Below are 25432 nucleotides of genomic sequence, written 5' to 3' on the forward strand. Positions count from 1 at the left end.
ATGTTCTCGTATATGGAAATCCTTGGGAAGATATTGGGATCTTGGAGTGAATTATCTTTGAACACTTTCATATGTAGGGTTTCCAGCTCTAATAAACTTTTATTTTTGAGTTGGGTTACCGAAGAAGGCTTTTAGCCCCAAAATGATCCTTAATTATATTACTTCCTGGATTATGAGAACCCGAAACATCTTTCTTCAGCGTATTAAAATGTCTACCCGATTTCAACTATTTGCTTCTAGAATCAACCAGATTCTAACAATCGTACAATTTACGGTATTTGAATCCTCCTGGTCTCTTGAGAGATTTACAAAGAACTTTAGTCAAGAACCGGAAATGTTTTGAACAAAACCTCTTGTAATATACTTTAAAACTTGCATGAAGATTGGCCTTTGGTATTAGTTAAGTTAGACTTTTTACTCATTAAAACACATAAAAGTAATATATCTAATCGAGAAAAAAATAAAAATCGTCTTCCATAATAGAAAACATAACATTTATTTACATATTATTTATAGATAAATATATCTAAAAAAGAACATTGTTATTGGTATAGTATTTTGTATATACAGATTCCACTAAGAACAGGCTGCATGTAAGATACATACATATCATATCATATCATGCATATCTTCTTTTGGTGTCTTCATTATCCTCAGGCTTCGAATGTGACAGTTAACTTTAGAAAATTATTGAAATATTTCTTAATAATTTTAAATAATCCCGGTTTTACAATCTTAAAAACCACCTAATTGTAGGGAAAGAAACTAAAACTCGTTATAAGAAACAAAATGTATAGTGTTTATGATTACATTAAAATATTAGTATTTAAATATGTCATGGATTAAGTAACATTATTTCCTGCAAAACCATCTGGAAACTATTGTAATATTTGGATTGTATAAGTATTGGTGTGAGGACATTAAACTATGGATAAAAGTAAATTTAAGTTCACTCGTTTAAACTTGATTTGAATACTACACATCAAGTGCAGTCTCTCCCACTTAGTGTTGACCTGAGAGCAATTAACGGATATAATATATACGCTCCCCCTTTTACCTGTAGATTAAACATAAGTTCAGGTTATTTATGATGTTAGAGTTATTTTTTAAGAAAACATTTATTTTGAGGCTTTTCAATCATGCGTATAGTTTAAATGACTTCAAAAAATATGCAAAATAGTTGAGCAACTTTTTCAACTATATATGTATATTGTGGAAGTTTATCAAGCTATCTTCTATAACCAAAGGAAAGTTGTCACTAACGTAAAAACTATTCGAGCTAAATTTACTTTAATTACTATAATACTTTACAAACTTATAACTATGCCTATACTTTTTTACTTATAATGGGCTTGTTCGTATTTCATCGCGGATGGAAAGAAACTAGAAGTGGAGTCTTGCTGTAGTTCACCACCTTCAGCTCGTACACTATGTCTGACAGTTTAGTGTGTGACGTCACGCGTAACCTTCTCAGTATATGGACCAGGACTGTCTTCATGACTATCATTGCGTAAGCCTTGCCTGAAAATATGATAAACATATTTTTAGGTTTTTATCATATGAATGGGCCCATTCATGTTTTGATGTAAGTACACTGTAACCTTGATAATAGTGCGTGGATAAACAGGTTATCCGGAGTCAGGTGTACTGGTAGAGTTTTATCTTTGAATAACAAAAGTGGGTTAATTAGTAAAATATAACTAAAAGATCTATACCAACAACAACAATAATAATCAAAATCTATGGAAAAGCTTAGAACTATATTTCTACTTAGTGAAAAAAATCTTGTAAATAATAGTTTTATAGTTTTTCACACACACACACACACACACACACACACACACACACACACACACACACACACACACACACACACACACACACACACACACACACACACACACACACACACACACACACACACACACACACACACACACACACACACACACACACACACACACACACACACACACACACACACACACACACACCAAAGTTGTCACTAACGTAAAAACTATTCGAGCTAATTTTACTTTAATTACTATACAACTTTACAAACTTATAACTATGCCTATACTTTTTTACTTAGAATTTTTTTAATATATATATGTGTGTGTGTGTGTGTGTGTGTGTGTGTGTGTGTGTGTGTGTGTGTGTGTGTGTGTGTGTGTGTGTGTGTGAGAGAGAGAGAGAGAGAGAGAGAGAGAGAGAGAGAGAGAGAGCCACATAATATACGAGCTATGTATTCAGTAGAAGGATGGCTTAGTCAAATATATTAAATAGTCCTTCCGACTCGATCGGTAGTAGTAGGTAGATTTTTTGACTACGAAAATATTTTAATTTTTCTTTATGAGATTTCTATTTTAAACGAGGGGTTGTTTAAGGGTTTAGGGGTCATGTTTGGTGAAGTTACGAAGTACTACCTAAAATACTGCTAACTGAATTCACCCAATCGTTAAAGTGCCTTATCATCCTTTCTGTTTGATAACATTTTGTAATGTCCTATATCTCATACGGACAAAGGGAGATGGTCAAGAAAGATGATAGGATTTTTTTAAAAATGACCTTTGTTAATGCAATAGCTATTTATATTAGACTGAAGGATAAAGAGTGCTAGTGCCGTACATAAAACTTTAACCCTTTTTTTAATTTTAACCCTTTAAGACAGTAAGAGGATATAATAAATTAATATTATTGGTCTTGCTATATTTTGTGGATGATAATGCTAGAAATTTTCTCAGTTTCAAAGCGATTAAAATGATTACAAAGTACCACTGCTAGGTAGCTGTATGTACGGTAGCGGTTACAGGTAATTGGGTATACAGGGTGTAAATTAAATCCTGATATTTCTGAATATTTTATGAACATTTATGGGGTAATGATGGTTACTTTAAATTTTAAAATTGCAATCAGGTTTTTGTGTCATGCCATTTTCAATAGGAATAAAGGTAAATTCAAAAGAAACACAATAAAATGGACAAAACATTTCTATGAAGATCCTAGCGAAAGTTATGGGGAAATAATGCCTTACATTGTAATGCCATCTATAAAAAAAGACACCTGTTACCTAAACTTTTGAAAATGAGGGTTTTGTTACCCTCAAAAACAACCGAAAAGAGTAGTTGAATAAGTCCAGTGAAGGTTTTACATTGATATCTATTGGAATATATCTGGACGTATTAGCACTTATTATACAACCTTAGATGTGAGGGGTTGTTTGCCCATAACTTTTGCTAGGATCGTCGTAGAGATGGTTTGTTCATGCCATTTAGTTTATTTTGAACCTACCTCTCAAATTATACGTCACAAGATAGGGGTTGCTAATTTAAAAGTTCAATTTACCCCTATTTACTCCCTTTTAAAACAGGGAGGAGATGATTATTATTATGCTTCATAATGTCTTACAAAATATCTTATAAGTATAGTGAAGGGTTTACATCGTTATCTCGATCCGTTTGGAATATATCCAGGCGTATCAGGACTTTTTACACCCTGTTTATTCAAGAAACTCACCGATACAATTCCGAGGTCCAGCACTGAACGGCTTGAACGCGTAGCTGTGCCTCTTCTTCTGGTTCTCTGGAGAGAATCTATCCGGCTGGAACTGATCAGGATTAGGGAACTGTTCCTTGTCCCACCCCATCCCGTGAAGCATTATCACCACTCGACTACCCGCAGGCAACGTGATGTTGGCTGTGGAATGCAGGAATTGAAACAATGAATAAAATAATAATCATTTTAAATAAATATACATGATACTAGTGGTATGTGTGGTTTATTCATCTACTAAGTGATTCAAAGAGTAAATTCCTGTTGAATCTATCGAAATAAAATTTATTTTTATTGAATCTCGCGTGAAAATGCCGCCAATATATTTATTCATGTCACAATTCTCATTTTATATAATTACTAAAACCTACGATCCAGTATTTAATAAAAGGTTATTAAAATTATAATGTTACACTGAAGAAATTTACCTACATTATTGGTAAATTATGTATAGAAAATAAGAAATGTTAACGACGTTTTCAATTAACTTACTTATAATATTGCATCTGACATATCACTGCTTTTGTAAATAGGCATAACAAAATTGTCCCCATTATACCAGACTTTGAATGGATAAAAAATGCAATCAAAATTTCATACAAAAGGATCTGTCTCAAGTCCCCTTAAATTCAAATTCAGGAAATAATTGTATAGAAAAAAGATTTATCCACATAATATTCTTTGAGAACACAATTTTATTTGATCGCGTATAAAATGTTATAGTATTTCTTATAAATGAGGTATAATGTAAAAATTGTAATAAAATGAAAAGTTCCTAAATATTTTTCTGGTTTCTTGAAATTCACAATAATAACAGTAAAATAACTACTTGATTGGGCTGGTTATACCTTTGCAATCCATACTAAACCTCTTACATCCAAAACAAACCATGTCTCCATAAGTCTGTCGATTCCATAACTTTCCTCCGGTTACAATGTTTATAGTATCCTACTCTATGTGTGTATATACCTGTAATACAGAAGAATATTCGCAAAGGTTAAGTAGTTGGTAGTATTTCCTTACCTTTTACAAATGACAAAGCGAGACTACTTATCACTTTGCTAAATGTCATCATTTTATATAGTTCGTAACGTTTAATACAGGGTTAATTAGATGTTTATTTAATGTTTTTAATTTTATGGATTTCGGTAGAAAAAACTAATTTTTGCCTGTGTAGATATATATATATATATATATATATATATATATATATATATATATTATATATATATATATATATATATATATATATAATATATATATATATATATATATTTGGACAATTTAAAGGATGCTCCGGATAGATAAGATTTTACACACATATGTTGAGTAGATTTTATAAGATAGGTGTGATTTTGTCAACAATATTTTGTCCGCTTCTTATAATAAAGTGAGGAGGCTCACTTTGTAATAAAAGGCGGTATTGCTATACCTGAGACTGATAAGGTATTGCCCTATGCTCAGGCTGCACAATTCGACAGATAAAAATCAGGAAAAGTTAAAGATGGCCTTATTCAAATGTGGCAGTGGTTGAGACTATCCACTACCAGAGGTAATAGTGAAAGTGGTTGAGAGTTGGCTACCTGACGTAGCCGCTATGTAGCCGTCTGCATGTAACATAGCGCGCATTCGTGTTTAACTTCGTAACTGCATGTGTACATACTCAGTTTAGTGTCTTTCGTAGCTCTCCTCATGATGCCGACTACTGTGCCGTGAAGTCTGATACTCTCCGTGATGACCTGACCAAGGTAAGTCATGGCGTTGAGATCTGCACTTGTCACATCCCGTTCCAGGTCTCCCATCACCGCCAGGATCTCCTCAACGATCTTGTCCTGAACCAAATAATATTTAAAATAAAAGAGTTTAATACATTTATAAATGTAGTAGTGCTTGATACCTATCTCATTGAACATACTCAGCGTCGTAAGTGAAAATTATATGAGATTTAGGGTCATTAAATAAATTTGTAGTCTTTCATATTATGAAATATATATTTTAATTATAGAGACAGAAATTTTCACGTTCAATGACATATGGATGATCATTCACAGGGAGATTAAAAGATTTGTGGCAAAAGAAAAGAGCGTGAATCGTTGAGAATTGATATTATTTTAAAGATTCTGTTGCTGTAGTGCCAGTTTTCTATCTGCAATCGCCCTTTTTATCTACAATTTTTAATTCATGGACGTATAAAGCAGATAATTTGTAATTTTCTGCTTCCTTCTTCTATTAATACAGTTTAAAAGCTCGTAAATTAGAAAAACGTTATTCATTTAGATGTTTTGTAGATTAACTGGACAAAACATTAAATTTTCTTGAAATCCAATAGTAGTGACTGAAATAAAAATATGTAGTCATAAATCTTGGTTTAAATTTTAGTAAACAAATTAATTTCTATGATGAACACAAGATTAAGGTCTAATTAAAAAATTCCAATCTAGATCTAATACTTTGTTTTAGATGTTTTACGTCTAACATTGAGTATAAATAACGTTTAAGACTGCTCTTAAATTATTAGAACATTCCAGGGACTCCATCATCTCTCTATTTAATTAACACCTTCAAAAATTATTGATCAAATTATAAGAGAATTATATAGCATTAAAGTGCTACGATCCATCACAGTCAAGTAAATGTTATAACCGAGAAGTGCTTCTGAAGAATAGCTAACATTAAAGTATTTTTAGTAAAGCTAACGACTAGGTATGTTCTTGTCTGCTTGTAAGGAAGCGTAGCGTTGTCCATGCAAATGATACTATTACCACGAACTCCTCATTGGAAGTCAATTAAGGAAGAGCTCAAGGGCTGGATCATGTTACTTTTTCCTTATTTAATTGACCTCTTGTTTCATCAGATTTGTAAATAAAGCTACAAACCTTACTTTTGAAGAGCAGTATTTTTACTTGAAACACTCGTATTTATATTTTTGTACTGTCTTCTCTTATGACGCTCTTAGTGAAAATTAAATTAATTCAATAACCATTGTCTTGATCCACTATGCACTATCCTGTCCAAAAGTAAACAATAAATACTGACTATAGTAGAAAATTTACCATATCAGAAAACGGAACATCTCTGTAAATATTAGCCTTCCAGATGATTGAAGAAACATTTTCCAAAGAATTGTTTTATAAAAGCGTTCACAGTATCAACTGTTTTAAAAATTAGCTAATGTTTTATATTGTGTGGGCACTTATTATATGTATTGTAAATTACTTCTATTTTTATTACCGGGCTAAATTGCTTCCAAAATGATAATATTATTATTATTGTACTAAAAGTGCACATAATAAATCAGCAGCTATAATAATTATAGCATAAACATAGAAACGGCAGCTAGGAAAGTAGTATGGCATTTTATATCATTACACTTGGATTAAAAAAACAAAAAAAATACTTTTTATAAACTAAAATTATTATATAAATTCGTATGTTCTTGTGAATGAATCTAACAAATAAAAACCACTATGAGCAATATATTATGCATACACAATTCTAGAAAATCATATGATGCAAATTTGCTCAAGGATTATTGATTGTCATAAATATCTTTTATAATGCACATGTACAGTTTGGTAGTTTTAAGCAATTTCATAGTTGGAAACATTCTGCTGAAGACAATATAAATTTTCTTACTTTGCCTATCAATTGTAAAGATTGAACCATTATAGAAAGGGCTCTTTAGATAGTAAATTGTACGAACATAATTATTCATAAAAAGTATTCAAAACTTGTACGTAATCAGAAATTAGATTTAAAATTTGTCAGTAGCTACAGGTTTAATGAGAAACAACATAAATTGTTTACTTGCATAAACGAACTAAGAAGATGGACTACCTTTCTGTTATATTTTACCTGTATTTTATTTCTTATAAATTATTTTGCCCTTATTTACTTTTATGGATTGTGATTTTACCTGTATTTCTGGATAATGTCCTAATGTGGTGACAACAAGGGCCAGCGACCCAACAACTGTGTCAGACGCCTGAAACATAGAATAAGAAATAATAAAAAAAAGCAGCAAGTATTTTTTTTAGTAAAATAATATCAATACGTGCTGTCTATGCATTGCCTCATTGTGAGGAAATATTCGCATTATACCTTATGCATTAAATTTATATGACATATTCAAACATCTAGTGCGGTACTTATTAAATTATTACTAATACAAAAACATTTTTAAAGTTTTGTGTTAAGGAATATCTGGCGCTTTCTATTTCTAGCTAGTATTTAAGTACTTATGACACAGTGGTGTTTTTAGAATTTTGTGGTGCAGAATTTTTGTTATTACTACAACACTATAAAAAGGTAAATTTTAGAAGTTAGTGCAGACTCTATTGACCTCTAAACATTGAACCAACGTGTTTTTTTCCAAAATTTTGACTATGCTGTGGACACAAAATACTTCTGCAGTTGTTTGAGCACAGTTTCGTGATTTGGTAGCATCGAAGTTCAGAGTACTAAGTTCGTTGGAGTCCCTTATCATATTATTGTTTTTAGGAGTTGCTAGTATAATCTCTTCCGGGAATATTCCGGAATATTCTATTTCAGAAGAAAGGTCACATATGCAATTTTTATTTTAAAATATGACACTTACGGCGCAATAACCAACCAATACATAGTTGTCTTAGGGTAATTCGAACGAACAAATGTATTGGTATAACAACTCTGTTTGTGCGGTAAGGTAGTTAATACATGATTAATAGTTTTTTATACCTGTCAATATGTGCTCATAGGTCAACAATGGTATAAATGTGAAAGCCTACTAATTTGTGGAAAATAATAATATACTTTAAAGGAATAAAAATCTTTTCACGAACATTATAAATTGTAATATTAAAACACACTAAGACAAGAAAAAGTGTATTATAAAAGGTCACCATTCTGAAACGTACATTGAGTGATTAAATATGTTTAAATTAAGTTTACATGTCTCTTAATACGAATACGATATGATTATATGTAATTTTAACTAACCTCCTAGAGTTCTGGTTTTAATTATGTTCACTCATAACTAATTTATCATAAAATAATCATAAAATGTTGTGAACTATATGTTGCTGATCCATTGGAATATTAAATCGCAAAAATACAACAATATTTTATATAGGTAATATTAGTTACAATATTACTTATATAAAATAGTAATCGTTAGATACTACTCTTCTCTGCCATGTTGACAAATTTAAACGAAATACAAGAATGTGTGATCAGGATACTTTAAAATATAAAATTTACTGTTCTATTTTTGTTGATGTTTTACAATATCAAATGTAAAAACCTTAAGCGAATGGGAATGAAAACCATTTCAATACTGTTTATTACATGAGGCTGGCCAGTCAAAAAATTATAGGGAATTGTGTAAATACTAGTTTAAAATAGTTTCTAACTACCTTTATATAATATGTGGTAATTAATGTTATTCACGAGATCAGAATTTGCCTAAAATATACCACAACTTAATAACTTATTTAAGTTCAACCATGCAACATATCATAGTAAATAATCAATTACATTTACTGAATGCAATGCAACTCACCGCAGCTATCATAGTTACAACCTCGTCTCTCCAGTCGTGGCCTGGCGATACTACTGGCATATTATCAGCTATGATGTCCACTAGATTTACACCAGGCAGTCCTACAAATTCCAGAAGCAACGGTCCATTCATTAGTCAACTTTTGAAAGGACTATGGTTTATATTTAAATCGTAATAATCACCGATTTTTAACGATCCAGTCAAGAAGCATATTTTGAATGTCATGATATGAATAATTTTAAAACAAAATCTAATGGATGTAATCTAATAATAAAATCTAAATATCAAATAGTCCTGTTTAAATTTAAAAACAATAAAAACCCTTTTCAGCCACTTACACCATATAATTACTTCTATTTATGCTCAATATAATAACAAAAAACAGTGTATGCATGTATTACTGTCATTATCTTATGAAGAACATTAATTTCCTAGTAAATCTGGCATTCTTATATGGTACAAACCATATTTTTACAATACATATCAAGATATTGGTAATACAATACTTGGTAATCTTATTGGATGTACGAAATCATTATTTACCAAGCATGATATTCCGTCATGATAATTAATTGTATGGAAATATCATAATAAAAATGTACTTTTTGCATAAGGAATCAATATTTTGTTTTAATGTACATTCTCATTATATATTGTATTACTTACGTAAGGTTTTTTTTAATTTTCAAAAATGTTCATATTCAATAAATCTATAGTACATACGACACGTAATGGAAACATATTGAAATGTGTTTTAATACGTTGGGATTGGGTAATTTTTCACTTAAACGTGCAGCCACAATAATTTCCGAGTATTTAATTGAAAAGAAAAATAATTAAGTACTAGAATTGATATAATGAAATACGTGCACTTATGATATCCCTATTTAATCACACCATTATAATCTTTCACTAAATTTTGGGATATTTTCTAGTTACGTTTAACTTATATTGTAATATTTAATTTAATTTGTGAGAAGGTCAGATTATTTCTACAGCTTCTATATTATATTTAAATTTCTTTCTTTGTCTAAGCTATAGGTACAATTATAGCGTATTTAAGTTTTGTGGAAAAGGCAAAACAACTATTATTACTGTTTAATCGCAACATGCATAAACTGATAACATCGAAGACTCATGCCATAATCATCTAAATCAAACTTTAATCACCTCCAAATCAGTGTCAATTCATCTAATTGCTGCTTGAAAATTAGCAGATGGATATGGTAATGCAGACTGCTGATTGTCTGAATGTGAATAAGCAGAATAGTACCATAAACACTCTCTAGGCCCAGTGTAAGAAAGGACTTAATAGGCCTAACTTCGCTTATCGTAATAAAGAGTTTAATCAATCAATCAAAATTTACATTGAATACAATAGAGAATGGGTGCCAAACGATAACCTTGACGGACCCCAGCAGTTATAGGGAGTACCAAAAAATCTTTCGTATAGACCACCTAATCGAGATCTCATTGAATGTATAATTCCTGAACTACTCGTATTTGTCTAAATGAAAAATTAGGACATAATTTAAGCTAGTCACTTTACCTCAAACTCTTATTTTATAAATCTGTTTAATAATTTTTGTCTTCTCTTTTAAGCCTCAACTTTAGCTACGACGGCTTCGATGTACATTGGTTTATTTCCAAAGTTCACACACTGTCGTGTCTATACATGATGAGGACAATTTTTACAGTACAACTACTTTATACACATACTGGCCGTGTGGAACAAAATACTCACGTTCTGTGTCATCCTCTGGTGATGCAGTCCTTATTCGCTCCTCGTCCTTCCAGCCCTAAAAATGTTTGGATTAATCATTTAATAACCATTAGAATATTTATATTTAATATATCCTACGACATTTAAGCAGTCAAAATGTTGTTTGTATTTAGGTTATCTTATTAAATCCCATTGGAATTTTTTACTCATAAATAGTTTAAGTTATTACTTTGGTATGGTTTTTGTATTATTGAGTTTGAAAAAATACAATTAATTTCTAATGCTAAGAAAATCGGTAATCTATCTGATTAAAAAAAATTGAATTCTGCCCGTGTGTTTGTATGAGCTTGTGAATGGTATTCAATTGCATAAAAACTACAGGACCGATTATAATGAAATTCTGTATGGTCATTATTAGAGTCCCTGGTTTAAAATATAGCTGCAGACATATTCGCATTTTAAAAATCTCTCCGGACTACCCCTCAAATAGTCTATACTGTTGCGACAAAATCACATATAGGTCCTTAAAGTTTCATTTCAGCAAAACTATACTATTAATTGAAGAAACCTGTTAAATGTAATGAGCTACTTTGTTTAAACATTGTTTTATCCTGCCGCTACTAGACAAACTCCACATTTACGTTGGAAATATGATTTACAACCTAGATGTAAAAGATGTACGATAATACATTAACAGGTTGTTAGTAATATTCAAGGAAATTACGTATACATGTCATAGTTAAATTGTATATTCTTACTGTTGTATTGTTTATCTGTTATATTAAAAGAGTTCTTTTATTTCTTTAGGACATAAATTAATGTAACATTACAGTGCGTTATCATGTTCTATAATTTTAGTAAATTCAAGTTATGTAGCTTAACATCAGTTTTTCATTCAAAACTTAGAATTGAAAATTCGTTAACGGAAGTAAACATGTATTTAAAATACCCGTAAGTACCAAAAACATTTATATTGAAAACATTCAGTTCTCTTAAAAATGTAATGTTAAGATAATAATATCAGCATAGCTTTAAAAAATGTGAAGTAACAGTGTCTAATATGACATTACGCTATTTTGTAATACAATAGTATAATGGTATAGTAAGATTTTAAAATGAGAAAATGTAGAGTCATAGTTATTTATTTTCATATAAGACGTTTTACTAGTTAAAAGACAAATAACTCTATAAAATAGGGTAAATCAACACAAAAAATATAATATTTAAGAATAAGATACAGTAATGTGTTGTTTTTTTTTCAGGAACATCTTTTTAATAGTAGGAACTGTCGAAATATTAAATTTCAACCTAAATAATTTATTAAAAGGAAGGATTTGTTTATACAACATATACATATAATATACTCGTAATTTTATACGAAAAGTGGAATGAAGTATTGACAGAACATATAAGATACGTACCTCATTAACCAAATTCATGATTTCATCCATTTTTTCACTAGCCTCTTTAATTTCTCTTCTATAGATCAAATGGAAGATCCAGTCCAAGTGTAGCCAACATTTCACAATTCGTAGTATAAATATTCTACCTATGCTGTCAAAAAACAATGACTTTAATGACAATAACAATTAAAATTAAAATTTTATTTTAGTATTTTAGTGATATTGATAAAAGTAAATATCATAGTTTTAATTGTTAAATGCTCTAACGTCTCTGTACACAGATGATTAGTGAAATACAATAAATATTTTTTTCAGAATTTAACTTCAAAGACACATTTATATGAGAACAAAAATATTTATTTATAACGAACATTTCTTATCGTGCACTATGTATTTATAAACCAATAATAAGATAAAATGAGAAAACATTGCATCGATTTCTCAGGTTAAGACTATGAAGCTCTCAATAACACTTAACTTTAAGCGAAACCTACCTGTCTATAATGAACTTCACGTCAGCTTTTGTCTCAGGAAGAACAGGCTTCCTCGAAATGACAGTTCCTAAACCAAAAACCAAAAAGGATAAGAAAATAGCTGAACGTATATGATTATATATATATATATATATATATATATATATATATATATATATATATATTATAATTAATCACATTAGTATAACATATAATTATTCTGTTTTAGTTAACATAGATATATATATATATATATATATATATATATATATATATATATATATATATATATATATGCTTTTTAACGAACTGAGTACAGCCTCCTGTTTAGGCATGAGGAAAGCAAATATTGCAGTGCTTATCCTTTTCAGGTTACTCTAAGATATGCAGATTCTATAAATATATGAGACCGTTAGAAAAATGCCTAGTGTTTGTATTATTACAGTACTGTCACTGATTATTACCTTAAATCAACAGTTTATGCTCCTGTAAAATTTCTTTAACGTGTCCAGCTAATTTAGTCAGACAAAATACAGTATTAAAAACATTATTAAATTATTACGTAACTAAATAAAAATAGATTAAGTAAAAAAAAATATTAACAGCATACGCATTATTGCATCCATGGCTCCGTCAAATATAGTGTATGTGGGGTCCATGGGACCAGAGGCTGCAGCTAGTTCTTGAGTGATCTTGTTGCTAACTTCGTTGAATACAGGAAAGAAATTCTCCACATTAGAAGGATGCATTACAGGATTTATCAGCTTTCTGTACTTTTTCCATGTGCAAGCTGTAATAAAATTAGAAGTTAAAGTGTTATATTTTTGTTAGAAAACTTTAGGAACATATATAATCTACATGAAGGAACAACAGATTATTTGTAAATAGAGTACAAAAAGTAACAAATTAAGTTCAGACAAATGTTTTGTTCACGTTTCAGGTTAGGTGAGCCAACGAAATTCTGATTATAATTTATTTTGTAAGTTGTATATCATTGTGATAGTCGGTGTTTTGATATTTTGTCGGTTTGTTGGTGATTGATTGATAACGTGATTATTTCCGGTATTGTAAACACCGTTCTTTCAGTAAGAAACTGTATCCTGCTATAATTACTCTTACTTTGTCACAGGTACATCAAGACGGGTTTGGAGTTGCTTCAGTTAACTGCATCGAGTTCTCCGCAATGAGGGAAATGTTACAAATGTCTTGGCAAACCACTGAACCCCTCAGCATAGGATTTCAGTACCATGGACTGTGTATGTGTGGGTTGCAAACTTTTTAAAGGGCTGTACCCTTTTATCCTATTTCTACTCATTTTTAACAATTAATTTGGATGCTATTGCTTAAAAAATTTTCTACTTCAAGTGACAGGGGACTTACCAAAAATATTGTTACTATCGGAATTTGGAAAAATGAAAATTAGCTGTTGGGCTTAGGCCTATTTCCGTTTTTTATTTACTTGAAGTTCTATGTAATATATGTAGTTTGTGAGTGTATATTATTGTTTTATGTGGTTTGTGCTGGGAGGCAGGGATTTCAAGCCATTGTTTAAAAATTCTATTAGGAGTTCGCCATATTAGCAGTTAGATAGGGTGGATTGAAATTCTTTGTGGTTACTTGTGACCTAGCTTGAAGGACAAAATTCTTTTTTGACTATGACTTCGAAATTTATATATCCTATTTCTCATTGTTCTAGACCAAGTGTTGGTCTGGATCTAAGCGTTGTTCATTTATATGTTTCATCTTGTGAAAATGTATGTTAAGGTAAATTAGTTTAATTTTTTACAAAATAACAGGATCAAAAATTAATTATAAACGTTCAGTCTTCTTTTCACATTACATTTAGTTTATTGTGAAAGAACAGGATTTTTTTAGTCATTTTATATATTTCAGTGATAAAATACAAGCAGTAACGCTACGTACTTTTGTTTCCTATACAATCCTTCCATCATCAAATCCAACTTAGAAAAAATAATAGTTTATTGTCTCTTGCCACTAGTTGGATTATTTCCCGTAACTGATATTTCCTTATGTTTAATAATTTTATCAGTTGATCAGTTCTTTGGATCCTTGGACTTATTTTTAAAATATTTGTAGTGAAGAAATCTTGTATAATAATGGTCAATATGTTTTTGTTTATTACACATGTTTACTTTAGATTAAATGTAAATAAACTGTTTAGATGTATCTCAAAACGTGTAATGTTTGTATTCAATTATTAAGTAAGCATTGACTACAACTCACACATTTGCTACTATTTCAGTTCTCTTAACAACAATTTATTTACAAATTAACAAAACATACCAGGGGCTGTTAATAATCCATTGCCGAAAAATATCTTCAGCATAGAGTACACCTCGTCTTTCTCCAATGTGTTTGTACTATTTAAAATTATCTGGAAAAACACAGAAAATTATTTTTATTGTAGACTGTAACATTGTTCCAAAATAATAGTAAAATTAAAAATAACAACCTGACAAATTACTTATGTTTGTTAGAAGAGCGGAGTTGTTTTTATTATTAAAAAGAGTAGTATTAAATTTTAAATTACATCAATATTAAAATAGTGTACATTAAAATTTTCATAAATAGATATGAATAATGCATTTGTAAGAATTATGGAATCTATATTGTTTAGACACTGATAATAAAAACAATAAGTGCTATGGTTATAGTTTTGATTCCTCAGTAAACGCCATGCGGAATGTAAACATCATAGATTGAAACGGATCTGGGTCATTTATGGATCCAGCACATAAAACATATGATGTACTCCTTAGAACTCATTCCTTGCTTGTAATGTAGGTTTTCAACGCATGAATCAGATTGAAAGCATATTGTTACTGCAAATAACTCCAGTACATACTTGAGCGTCACCAGGATTTGTCACAATAAATATTGGGACGGGGCCGATCCAAACCGCGGAAAGCCCGGTGTAGTCCGTTGCAATTTTAAGGATGTTCTTCGTTACGCCTGAAAATAAAACAAATAAAGTTAAGAAAAGCGTAGTTTTTATGTGCATTTAATTGTCTCCAAAAGTTACCAGTCAAAGCATTTGCAGTAGGTACTTTAATGTAAATATACTACTTACTAATAATGTCCCCGCAAAAAAGAAGCGCGTTGCCAATCACGGGCAAAGCTGGAGGAGAAGGCAGCTTTGCGGCTGTCGCCAGTACGTGTCTGAATTGCCATCGGAATATTAGGTATGCCAGCAGCAGTAGAAGACAAACAATGCAGACAAGAACTGGAAGTACTGGAAGTTTCGATTTCTCCATTCCTACCTGGAACAGGTATATACTTTTTATTTTTTTTTCATATCATTATCTGAGAAGTATCTCCTTTTAATCTTTAATTTTCTTTTCAAATTCGGATTCTTAGGTCTTAAATATATAAAAGTATAATTGCTTGTATAAATATAAGTTTATTTTAGGTAAAATGTTCAATTCAGTAAGTGTGGCATTGCAATTATAAAAAACCTCATTGCAATAGTGAATATTGTAAATCTCTAAGTCTTACTTGGTGTTTATATAGTAATATAGTATATAAAGTTATCATGAAGTGTGGTATATTCAAGTTTTATAATTTGTAGCACTTGTGGTGGCAATTGGAGCTTAAAAGTAGATCATTTCATTCTTGATTCAGTTTTTGTGTGTGTGTTTGTTTATTTAGATTTGCTGGACACATATTATATTGCTCATTGTGAACGATGTAACGTGGACCCTAATACATAACACACTGTTGTATAGTTGGCCACTGTATCTCTTGGTGTTCATGAATTAAGTCTATACTTGTTCTTTAGATATTCTACGGAAGCATACGAAAAATTTACTGACACCCAGCGTAATCCTTTAGAAGAATTGCACCATATTAGAACTCAGTGTTTATTATATAGAAATGAAGCTTGGGCAAGTTGTAAGTTTATATATTAAATCCGTGCCCAAAATATCCGCCTGAGTGGAATACTTTACTAACAATAAGCATAAGCCAAACCATACGGATGTACGAGGACTAGAATCGAAATGAATTGTACATATCTAGAAAAGCGTGTTGGTAGTTTTGTTTTAGAGATATGCCATGGACGAAAAAGGAGCAGAGAAAGAGGACTACAATTTTCCATCCCTCTGAGTGGTAGCAACATTTCCGTACCATGTTCTCGATTATACGTAGCCGTAATATAAGGATTATTCAAATATTACCCGTGTGGATATTATATCTACTAAAATTTAGTAAAATAAGCATTGCTATTGAGAAATGTGTTGGTCTGTTACTAAAAGAGACACATACATCTTAATCGATTATTTTACACGCTGGTATATTTAATTGCTGTAACTATGTGTATATCCCTCTCCCGTAGGATATCTTGAGAATGAGTTTAAAAATCAGGTACAAACTTGAAATTTTGCATGAAACTTAATTCTTTGTACAAACACAAGTTATAGTTTGGTCCGATTTAACTCCTAGCATTCTGCAGGATATTTCGAAAATAAAAATTCAGCTATAGTTAATCATTAAAAACAACAGAAAAAATCAGTAAAATAAAATATTGGTTTAATATAATTTAACATGACTGTGGATATATATTAGTATGTTATTTAAGAATAATCTATGCCTAAATGATCCTAAGTTTATTTTGGGTTATTAATCGATATTTCAAAAGGATACGTCGATTTAGATGTAACAAAGGCCGTATAAATCACTCCTTCACTACGTTTATTCTTAGTAGTGCTCATTATAACACAAACATTAATCATATATACTTTAGGCTTGTCATCATTAGAAGGAAGGCAGGAAACTACAGCAATATATTTATTAATGCAACAGGTTATTGAACTATCGGGGTCAAGTTGAGCTAATAATTCAACTAAACGTGTGTGTTGCGGCTCACTGTAAACAAACAAGACCTTGAGCTTGACCGGTAGTGACCAAAGCCCGGTGACCTTGACAGCGTCAGAACAAGGAACGCGGGCACCAGTATGTGAATGAGTTATTTTTCTTGTACAACTCACTCTCGGCTGCACTGCTTAACCGCATTTCAATAATCGGAATTATTCCACTTATTTTATGCTGATACAAGATATTCCGAAGAATCACTGAATGAATTGGAATATTTCTATTTTTATTATTGGATATTTACGCTTAGAAGAGAATCTTGTAAGGGTTTCCATCGATCCTTGAAAGATGGGCATTACTTCAGAAACTTGTGTATTTTTAAATTGTAACCTCTAATTTTCATCTATTCTTCTTTGCCTACTTTCTTGTGATGTGAATCGTTTAGTATTAGTCATTGAATAATTAATGATAAGGGCCTGCTTAAGTTGTACGACATATATTAAAATTCGGTACAAAACGATGCAAAAGAATTATACAAAACGTTACGCAGCCATGTTGAACATATACACTTTTAAAAGGTTATACTAACAAAACAACAAGATGAATAGTTAATTTGGGTAGGTATAACCGTGTAAGGTAAAAAAGCTATTAAAAGGGTATGGAGCCAATAATAAGGGAAACGTAGCTTTTATCTGATACTAAACTCCGACTAGATCTCCTTAAGTTAATCTGTTCACCTATTGGGGTAATCGAAAAATCCAGCGAAGAAGTGTCACAATTAGTTTCGCTTTTATGGATTGCAAATTATTAGAAAGAAAAGTTCTACCAGAATATATTGCAAATGCATTGCATAAACAAGGCATTATACTATCAGAGGTATTTTACCTTACATTATATTAGGTGCCTAAAATTTATTAATGAAAATATTGTTTTATTTATCAACTCTTATATCAACTGTATCTTTTTCCGTAACCGAAATGTTATATACCATCAAATTAAAATATAAAAACTGCAAGAAAAACACATTTTTGTATTTTAAGGTTCTAATGGTTACACATTCTTATTGTGTGTCTTAAAAAAACTAAGCTTGTCAGTTTTCAGGAAATATGGTAAGTTTTTGTTGTCTGTGTTACATTGCCATTTTGTATGTAAAAACTTATGAATGACTTTCTAAACCAAAGGTGGACAATCCACTTATGACCTTTATAGGTTTTTTTATTCCAGAAAGTTTTACAATATGAGTTTTCCAGTTTTTTGAAAATCATTTCATAAAAACTTGTTGCACTTTAAAATAAACTTACATGAATTTCATAAAGTGCAGCATATTCCCCTGATAAAAATATATCTATAACAATAATCTAAATATATTTCCAATGAGTAATGTTTACAATATTTTGTTAGTGAATGGAGTTGCTAGGCTTTACATAAAAGTAACACTTTTTGTTTTCAGATTTCTAAATATTTATTCATTTGTTGTAGTAATACCCATGTAACTGAAAGATCTAATGTTTTGTTATAAAATATATAACTTACTATTTTAATGGATTATATTTTATATTTACAATTTTGTAATGCAGTAACAGGTTTATTATAATAATTTGAACAGAGTGTATTGAAATAATGAGTAATTAATTGAAATCCCTGAGCACTCAATGAAATACAAATTTTGTTATTTGTGGATGTTCTTGAAAACATGATTTTAAGAGTTACTTAAGCTTAATATTGTGTATTTCAAATTTCTATAACATAAGTAATACGTTGGTTATTGCTATGTATCTTAGGTTCCGATGTAACATTTCTCATGACATACTGTATATTACGTACCGTTGAAGAAGACTGGGAACGAAGTAATCGCTTAACGTGCGGCGGCGGCAGGTCTACGGCCCGCGAGTGTGTGTCTGGTCAAGGTGGGACCAACAATCCGGCGATTTTTGGGAGGAAGAGGTGGGGGGGGAGACCACGGTGGTAACAACCGGAAGGCACAATGAATGCAAATGTAGTGCGCGTTAATGAATAGCTGTGGTAAGCTTTATTACTGATCCATCTGTACAAAATGAGGTTAGAACAATGATCTTACTGCAGATGTGAATTAGGAATGCATTAATATGCAGAAAGGCTGGTTTCCGGAGCAAAAACTTGTTTGATGTAAACTAAACCTGATTTGGACCGTAAAGATCTTATCTTTTTTGCTTAAAGTGCTTTTTGCTAGCTTCAGTACAGTAATATTACAGGATATTGCTGTATTGTTGTAAGAAGAATTTCTGGAAATTCGGGAAGTAAACTCATTATGCTAAATCTGTATTATATATAAAGATAGGCAGAATAACTCGAAACTTTAATAATGATATTTGAGAAATACTTGCATCATTTCAATGTGATTATTGGACTAAAAGAGGTAACTAAGTACTAACAGAAGTAAAATTCAGATTTTCTGAAAATATATTATGAGCGTAGGTAGTAAATGATGCCTTCAACATTCAACATTACACTAGAATGCTAGAATTTAACTAAGAGTAGTTTTGTAAATTTAAATCTTATTAAATCTTGTAGGCGTGATATGATATAAATTTAAATATTTGGTATTGTTAAAATGAATATCTATGAAGTATGTAAATAGACCTTTAATGTAAAAAACTAAATATTTAGTCTATAAATGTGCTATTTTTCACAATCGAAATTCTTATAACTACAATAAAACATGCACATTCATATGTTTGGTCCTCACGTGTTCACGGCTTTCACAGTGAAAGACCATTCAAGTTTCCAATCAGTTTTTTACGTCACTTATTACGTCAAATTATTATGTCACGTTCAGTATTCACATACGGGAGGCAAGGCGTGCTGCAGGACCAAGACCACATTCATCATCTCAATAATTGCTATGAGCGAAGGTTTTTGGCAGCAGTTTGAATATCTGGTTTACTGGCCCTAAGGGCATACCTGAAACCATAATTGGCCGATTCCGGGATTCCTTTTTTGTTATGCTGCATTCCGTTAAACATCCTCACCCTAGATTCAACATCACATAGCCTAATATTTCTTTTAGTTTTTATGTTTGCTTTTCAAAGATTAATGAGGTTCTAGTCTTTCCTTCAACAATTTCAGATTGACACCACACAATTCTATGTCTATCTAAATCTTTTTCTCTTGACCATCAGGTGGTGAACTATGATTTTAGTAGGAATTTAATTAATTTAAATTAGCGTTAGAATTGACATTAAACAATTTTCTTTCATTTTTAACAACAATAATTACAAATCTTATAGAGATAGCGTTTTTATACAAATAAATAAGGGGGCCAAGAAATGAGATTACTCAAACGTAACATAAAGGTCTCGTTACAACAATGGTACATTTACGCACAAAATCTACAAATTTAATCTGTGATATCTACAGAGTAGTCTAGTAGTGACTTGATAAGTTACAGAAAGGCAAACATAATTCTTAAATAATTCAATTTCATTAAATTTTCATTTTCATTAAATATGGTCGCATTTATATTATACTCTAAACATTTTATTGTAGGATTGTTGTATAGACAAAATATATCAGTCTAGGTAGGCTACTTCAGAATATTTATAATTATAGTAACAACAGTGTCGGTTTGTGTTTACACGATTTAGACAATAAGCACTTAACGGATAAGGGATTTTTATTGATTTGAGAAACAAAATACCGACATTGAAATTATGATGTCTTTCTTTGCGTTTGACTGGCTTCACTGTCGGACGTCAATGTTAGTTGCCAGTGAGTGAGAATGTCCTCATCAATCGTGTTAGTTATCGGAGTGTGCGATTATCTTATTCTAAGTGTGAAGGGTATACTCGTATCTTCTATCTAAACTCACTTTAACAGATTATAGACTTTACCAAATAAAATGATCAATAGTCTTAAATCCATCTTGGCTCGCATTACACGGAATCGATTTCATATTGGATTTAAGGGAAAATCAGCTTTGAAAATTAAATTTTTACCTGATTTTGTTTTTAATTGATTATTATTCTCCAGAATTTTGTATTTCCATTGGTATATAACATGAAATACGTAAACAAGTAGTTCGGTAAGAAGAAAATAATTTAATTAAAGCTTACAATCACTTTTCACAGAACATTAAGAAGCGGTCTATGTAATAGTTGTACTGCTTTGACACACACACACACACACACACACACACACACACACACACACACACACACACACACACACACACACACACACACACATATATATATATATATATATATATATATATATATATATATATATATATATATATATATAAATTATAATGAATATTTGAAAAAAACCTTTGAACAAGAACACAACTGTTTGCGGTTTTACTGAAATAAAAGCGTTAACCATGAAATGAAATGAAAAATGTCTTTATTAGAGGCGAAGTTAGGACTATAAAGTCCATGACCATGTTCTGAACTCAATAAAATTTATTTTGTATATAACATTTATTTAACGGGATCAACTAATACGTGATATAATACCTAAATACTGTCTTCAAATTTTATGTCATTCATTTATAGATCATATATACACATTCAATGCACTTTCTCTTACGTCATTTTATATAGTGTACCAGTACAGCTGCTTAAAATTTGCCATTTTCGTGGAACTAGAGACCTGGTTTGACCTGTGAGTGTTGTAACATATTTATGATCCATGTCTGGTTTTGAAGTCCGTTTTAGAAGTTATAAAGGAGAGGAATCCAACAAAACAAACGACAGATGTGAGTCTAACGTCATGAATTACAGAAGAGATTGAGGGTAAACCTCAATTTAGTATCCATATGGTTGTATACTTAATTGATTATCGTAGTGAACTAACAGGCGTGTTGTAAAGTTTTATTCAGTTTGGAAGTATTCGACCTTTCTCTTTTGGAATGATAAGACTGCGGCATGGTAAATTTGCTTTTAGATGTGGAATGCTGCTGATGAAACATTCATTTGGAAAACGGTTTTTTAGCAGATATATTACATAAAATTACTGATTCAAAAAAAATTCAGCATTTTATAAGTAATTATTTGAATTACGAATTATCAAATTTATATAATATTAAACATTTAATAAGAGAGGAAAATTAATATACGGTACCTACATCAACGTTATTTCCTTATTATGGTTTTCAAAAATTTCATTGCAAAGCAGCTAATTTTTTATATAATCAATCTTAGATAGTAGAATATGTAGATCGTATGGGGTAATTATATATTATAATTATGTTACAAATTTGTACATAAGTCATACAATGATTTGCATATTAACTTATATGCTATCAATGGTATTTATTTAATTGAAGATCCAGTAGAATATCCCATACAAACGGTAATTTGGTTAATTTTAGGAAGAAAAATGCTATCTGAAACTAATGAGAAATATTAACCACGATAATGTATTCGGTGTTTAAACTAAAAATCAGACATTGGTTTTGGATAACAAATTTTAAACAATTTCTGCTTGACCATGTATTTTTTACATTTAAGTTAAATTTAACATTGTTTCTTATTTTTGTAAAAATTGCAACTATTTTAGTTAAAATCATATACGGTTAAACACTAAACAGTAGGAAAAGGGATATTTCAAATATAGTCATGATTCCTAATTTTTGGAGATAAAAATAATTGAATATAAATTATTAGGTTCAGATGTCTTATTTGCACAACTCTGAGGGTACAATAACTCACAACGTTCGAATTTTAATATAATCCCAATACTTTTATACATTTATAAAATCCATAACCTTGAAAGCTTACAAAAAATGTGATACAATCATATAAATTCATTAGTGAATCGATTTAGTCAAAATTAATCAGAAGTTTGTTAACATATTTACGTCCAAGGAATCAATTTTATACGTATATAGCTTTAAAATGACGTTTAAAATGACGTCTTAAAATGACGTTTAAAATGACCTTAGAAGGTATAAAAAAGTAAAACAAATAAACGTTGCTACAAATTATTTGACAATTTTAAGAAATACGTAAATTTGTATTTATGTCATAAAATAAGCTATATAAAGTTTTGGCTCAAACGATAATGACCGCCATCTAGAAACGTTTTATTAGTTAATACTTCCTAAAAAAACTCAACCAAGCTATGTGCAAATACTGTCTCAGCCCCAAGTGTTTAACAGGTTTGTATCTGTTAATAACTACGGTAGTTATCGTGTTCAAAGTTATACTTGAAATATTTACTTCTTAAAGCTTCTTTCACCCAGTATCTGGAAATCTTATGAGACACCGTAAAAAAAAGATTAAATAAAAGTTGTTTGGAATTAAATAATATATTTAAATAATGTATTGTTTTGCGTCATAATGGGAAAAAGTCGAGCTAAAAGTTTTGCTCAAAAGCAAATGAGAGACATCATGGAAATTTTGATCGATTAACACTTAATAAAATACTCATATAAGCTATGTGAAAGATATAGCTTTGTACTAAGTTTAGTCAGGATGTTGTACAAATTACTTTATTTATCGTATTCACAATTATTTACCGCATTCGGTATGCTACTTAAAACCTTTAAGAAACCATCCAGAAATCTTACGAGGAATTAAATAACACGTACAAATGTACCGTTTTGGGCCTTAGTCAAGAATTAATCAAGATAAATGTTTTGCTCGAATGATGATAGAAATTCGCATTCCTGAAACTTGTTACGGTTAAGACTGACGAACGAACAGTAATAAGCCACGGGCAAGTACTGCATTTTAATAAGTTTAGTTTAGATTCTTTTAAAATTACGGTGGTTATCGTGCTCACAAGCTTGCGTGATATCGGAGCCAGCGTAAACTCCTGGCCGGCAGGTTGTTCCCCACCACCATCGTTACGTCACGACCGGTGGCTGACTTATCGCAGCAGGCATCTACACCTCCCATGCTTGTGTATTCAAAAATCTCAACACAACAAGTCATTGACTTCTGTAGTATGTTGTTTCATTAGTGACTAGGTAAGTAAACCAATGGTTATTATTTGTTTAACATGGAAGCCTTTTATTACTTTACAGTGACGTAATGGTAAGTAAATACGAGTATTTAATATGACGTGAAAGTTTCTTTCAGTCTGCAATTCTAGTTATGACGGAACAGAACTAAATTTGGTGTTTGGTTCTCACCAAATAGTTGTTTCAGGTAATAATAGATTACATGTTTTCATGAGGTATTCTTTGAACCTAATAACAATCCTAGTGTTTGTGAAGATAATTTTGTTCATTACGATTTATTTATAGAAGATTGTTTAAACAGAACAGATGAAACAGTCAATACCTCTAAAAGTGCAGATGGATGCATCGTTAAATTTCGGATCTTTTCCTACTTAGTTTAAAAATCAATCCAGTTACATGTCACAAACTTTATTAAAAAAAACGAAAACGCCTGAAGAGAAACAATCCATAATTAATTCAAGAAAAAGAATGTGAAGAGACCGAACAGAACAAAATTAGTACCTTTTGTTATTTTAGTGAGATTCTTGACAAGATTTACAGTAAGAGGCATTATTATATTCCTGTAGCAAATGGGAAACAATGGTATTTCATTTTGTAAAATCAACAAACCTATTAAGGAACCTCTTAAACTAAGTTTGTCGGTTTGCGTTAGTACATATTATGTACAAGTTAATATGTATTTGAAGAATTTTAACATTACAAAAACTGCGTTTATTTTAGTAAGAAATAAAAGTGATATTTGTTGTAAGTCATTTACAGAGTTAAATTAAACTAACAATATCTCTCCAGTTTGTTGATTTGCAACTACACCAATCATAATGAGTTACAATATAAATATTGGTTGAGAAGAGCCAAATCAATATTAAAAACCTGTCAGAGCATGGTAAATAACAATAACGCACTTAGAATAAAAATACTATGTTCAAAGATAAAACCTGGATTCATTATCGTACAGTCCCTTAC

General features: G+C 30.6%; 2 protein-coding genes across 2 annotated transcripts; both read right to left on the reverse strand.

Moving 5' to 3' along the window:
• Positions 1 to 1155: 1155 nt before the first annotated feature.
• Positions 1156 to 12362, reverse strand: LOC124366537 (cytochrome P450 4c21-like). Its single transcript, XM_046823127.1, has 7 exons — positions 12236 to 12362; positions 10836 to 10890; positions 9092 to 9192; positions 7469 to 7537; positions 5216 to 5384; positions 3517 to 3696; positions 1156 to 1521 (listed from the first exon to the last, which is right to left on the reverse strand). The coding sequence occupies exons 1-7, from the start codon at positions 12263 to 12265 to the stop codon at positions 1364 to 1366; spliced, it is 762 nt and encodes a 253-aa protein (XP_046679083.1). The 5' UTR covers positions 12266 to 12362; the 3' UTR covers positions 1156 to 1363.
• Positions 12363 to 12707: 345 nt separating this feature from the next.
• LOC124366761 (cytochrome P450 4g15-like) lies at positions 12708 to 24404 on the reverse strand. Its single transcript, XM_046823362.1, has 6 exons — positions 24297 to 24404; positions 15782 to 15971; positions 15557 to 15663; positions 14995 to 15085; positions 13301 to 13480; positions 12708 to 12778 (listed from the first exon to the last, which is right to left on the reverse strand). Exons 1-6 carry the CDS (start codon positions 24402 to 24404, stop codon positions 12708 to 12710), a joined length of 747 nt encoding a protein of 248 aa, XP_046679318.1.
• Positions 24405 to 25432: the final 1028 nt, after the last annotated feature.

The sequence above is a fragment of the Homalodisca vitripennis genome, chromosome 7, assembly GCF_021130785.1.
Source record: "Homalodisca vitripennis isolate AUS2020 chromosome 7, UT_GWSS_2.1, whole genome shotgun sequence".
NCBI lineage: Eukaryota > Metazoa > Arthropoda > Insecta > Hemiptera > Cicadellidae > Homalodisca > Homalodisca vitripennis.

Bases quoted from the DNA above. Each gene is read 5' to 3' on its own strand.
- LOC124366537 (XM_046823127.1), bottom strand. From the start codon at position 12,265: ATGGATGAAATCATGAATTTGGTTAATGAG. The intron at 10,891-12,235 runs GTACGTATCTTA...AAACATTTTTAG, and splicing joins TCATGAATTTGGTTAATGAG to GGCTGGAAGGACGAGGAGCG. The intron at 1,522-3,516 runs GTGAGTTTCTTG...TCATATTTTCAG, and splicing joins TGGACCTCGGAATTGTATCG to GCAAGGCTTACGCAATGATA.
- LOC124366761 (XM_046823362.1), bottom strand. From the start codon at position 24,404: ATGGGAGGTGTAGATGCCTGCTGCGATAAGTCAGCCACCGGTCGTGAC. The intron at 15,972-24,296 runs GCAAGCTTGTGA...TACCTGTTCCAG, and splicing joins TACGCTGGCTCCGATATCAC to GTAGGAATGGAGAAATCGAA. The intron at 12,779-13,300 runs GTATGCTGTTAA...TTTTTGGTTTAG, and splicing joins AGCCATGGATGCAATAATGC to GAACTGTCATTTCGAGGAAG.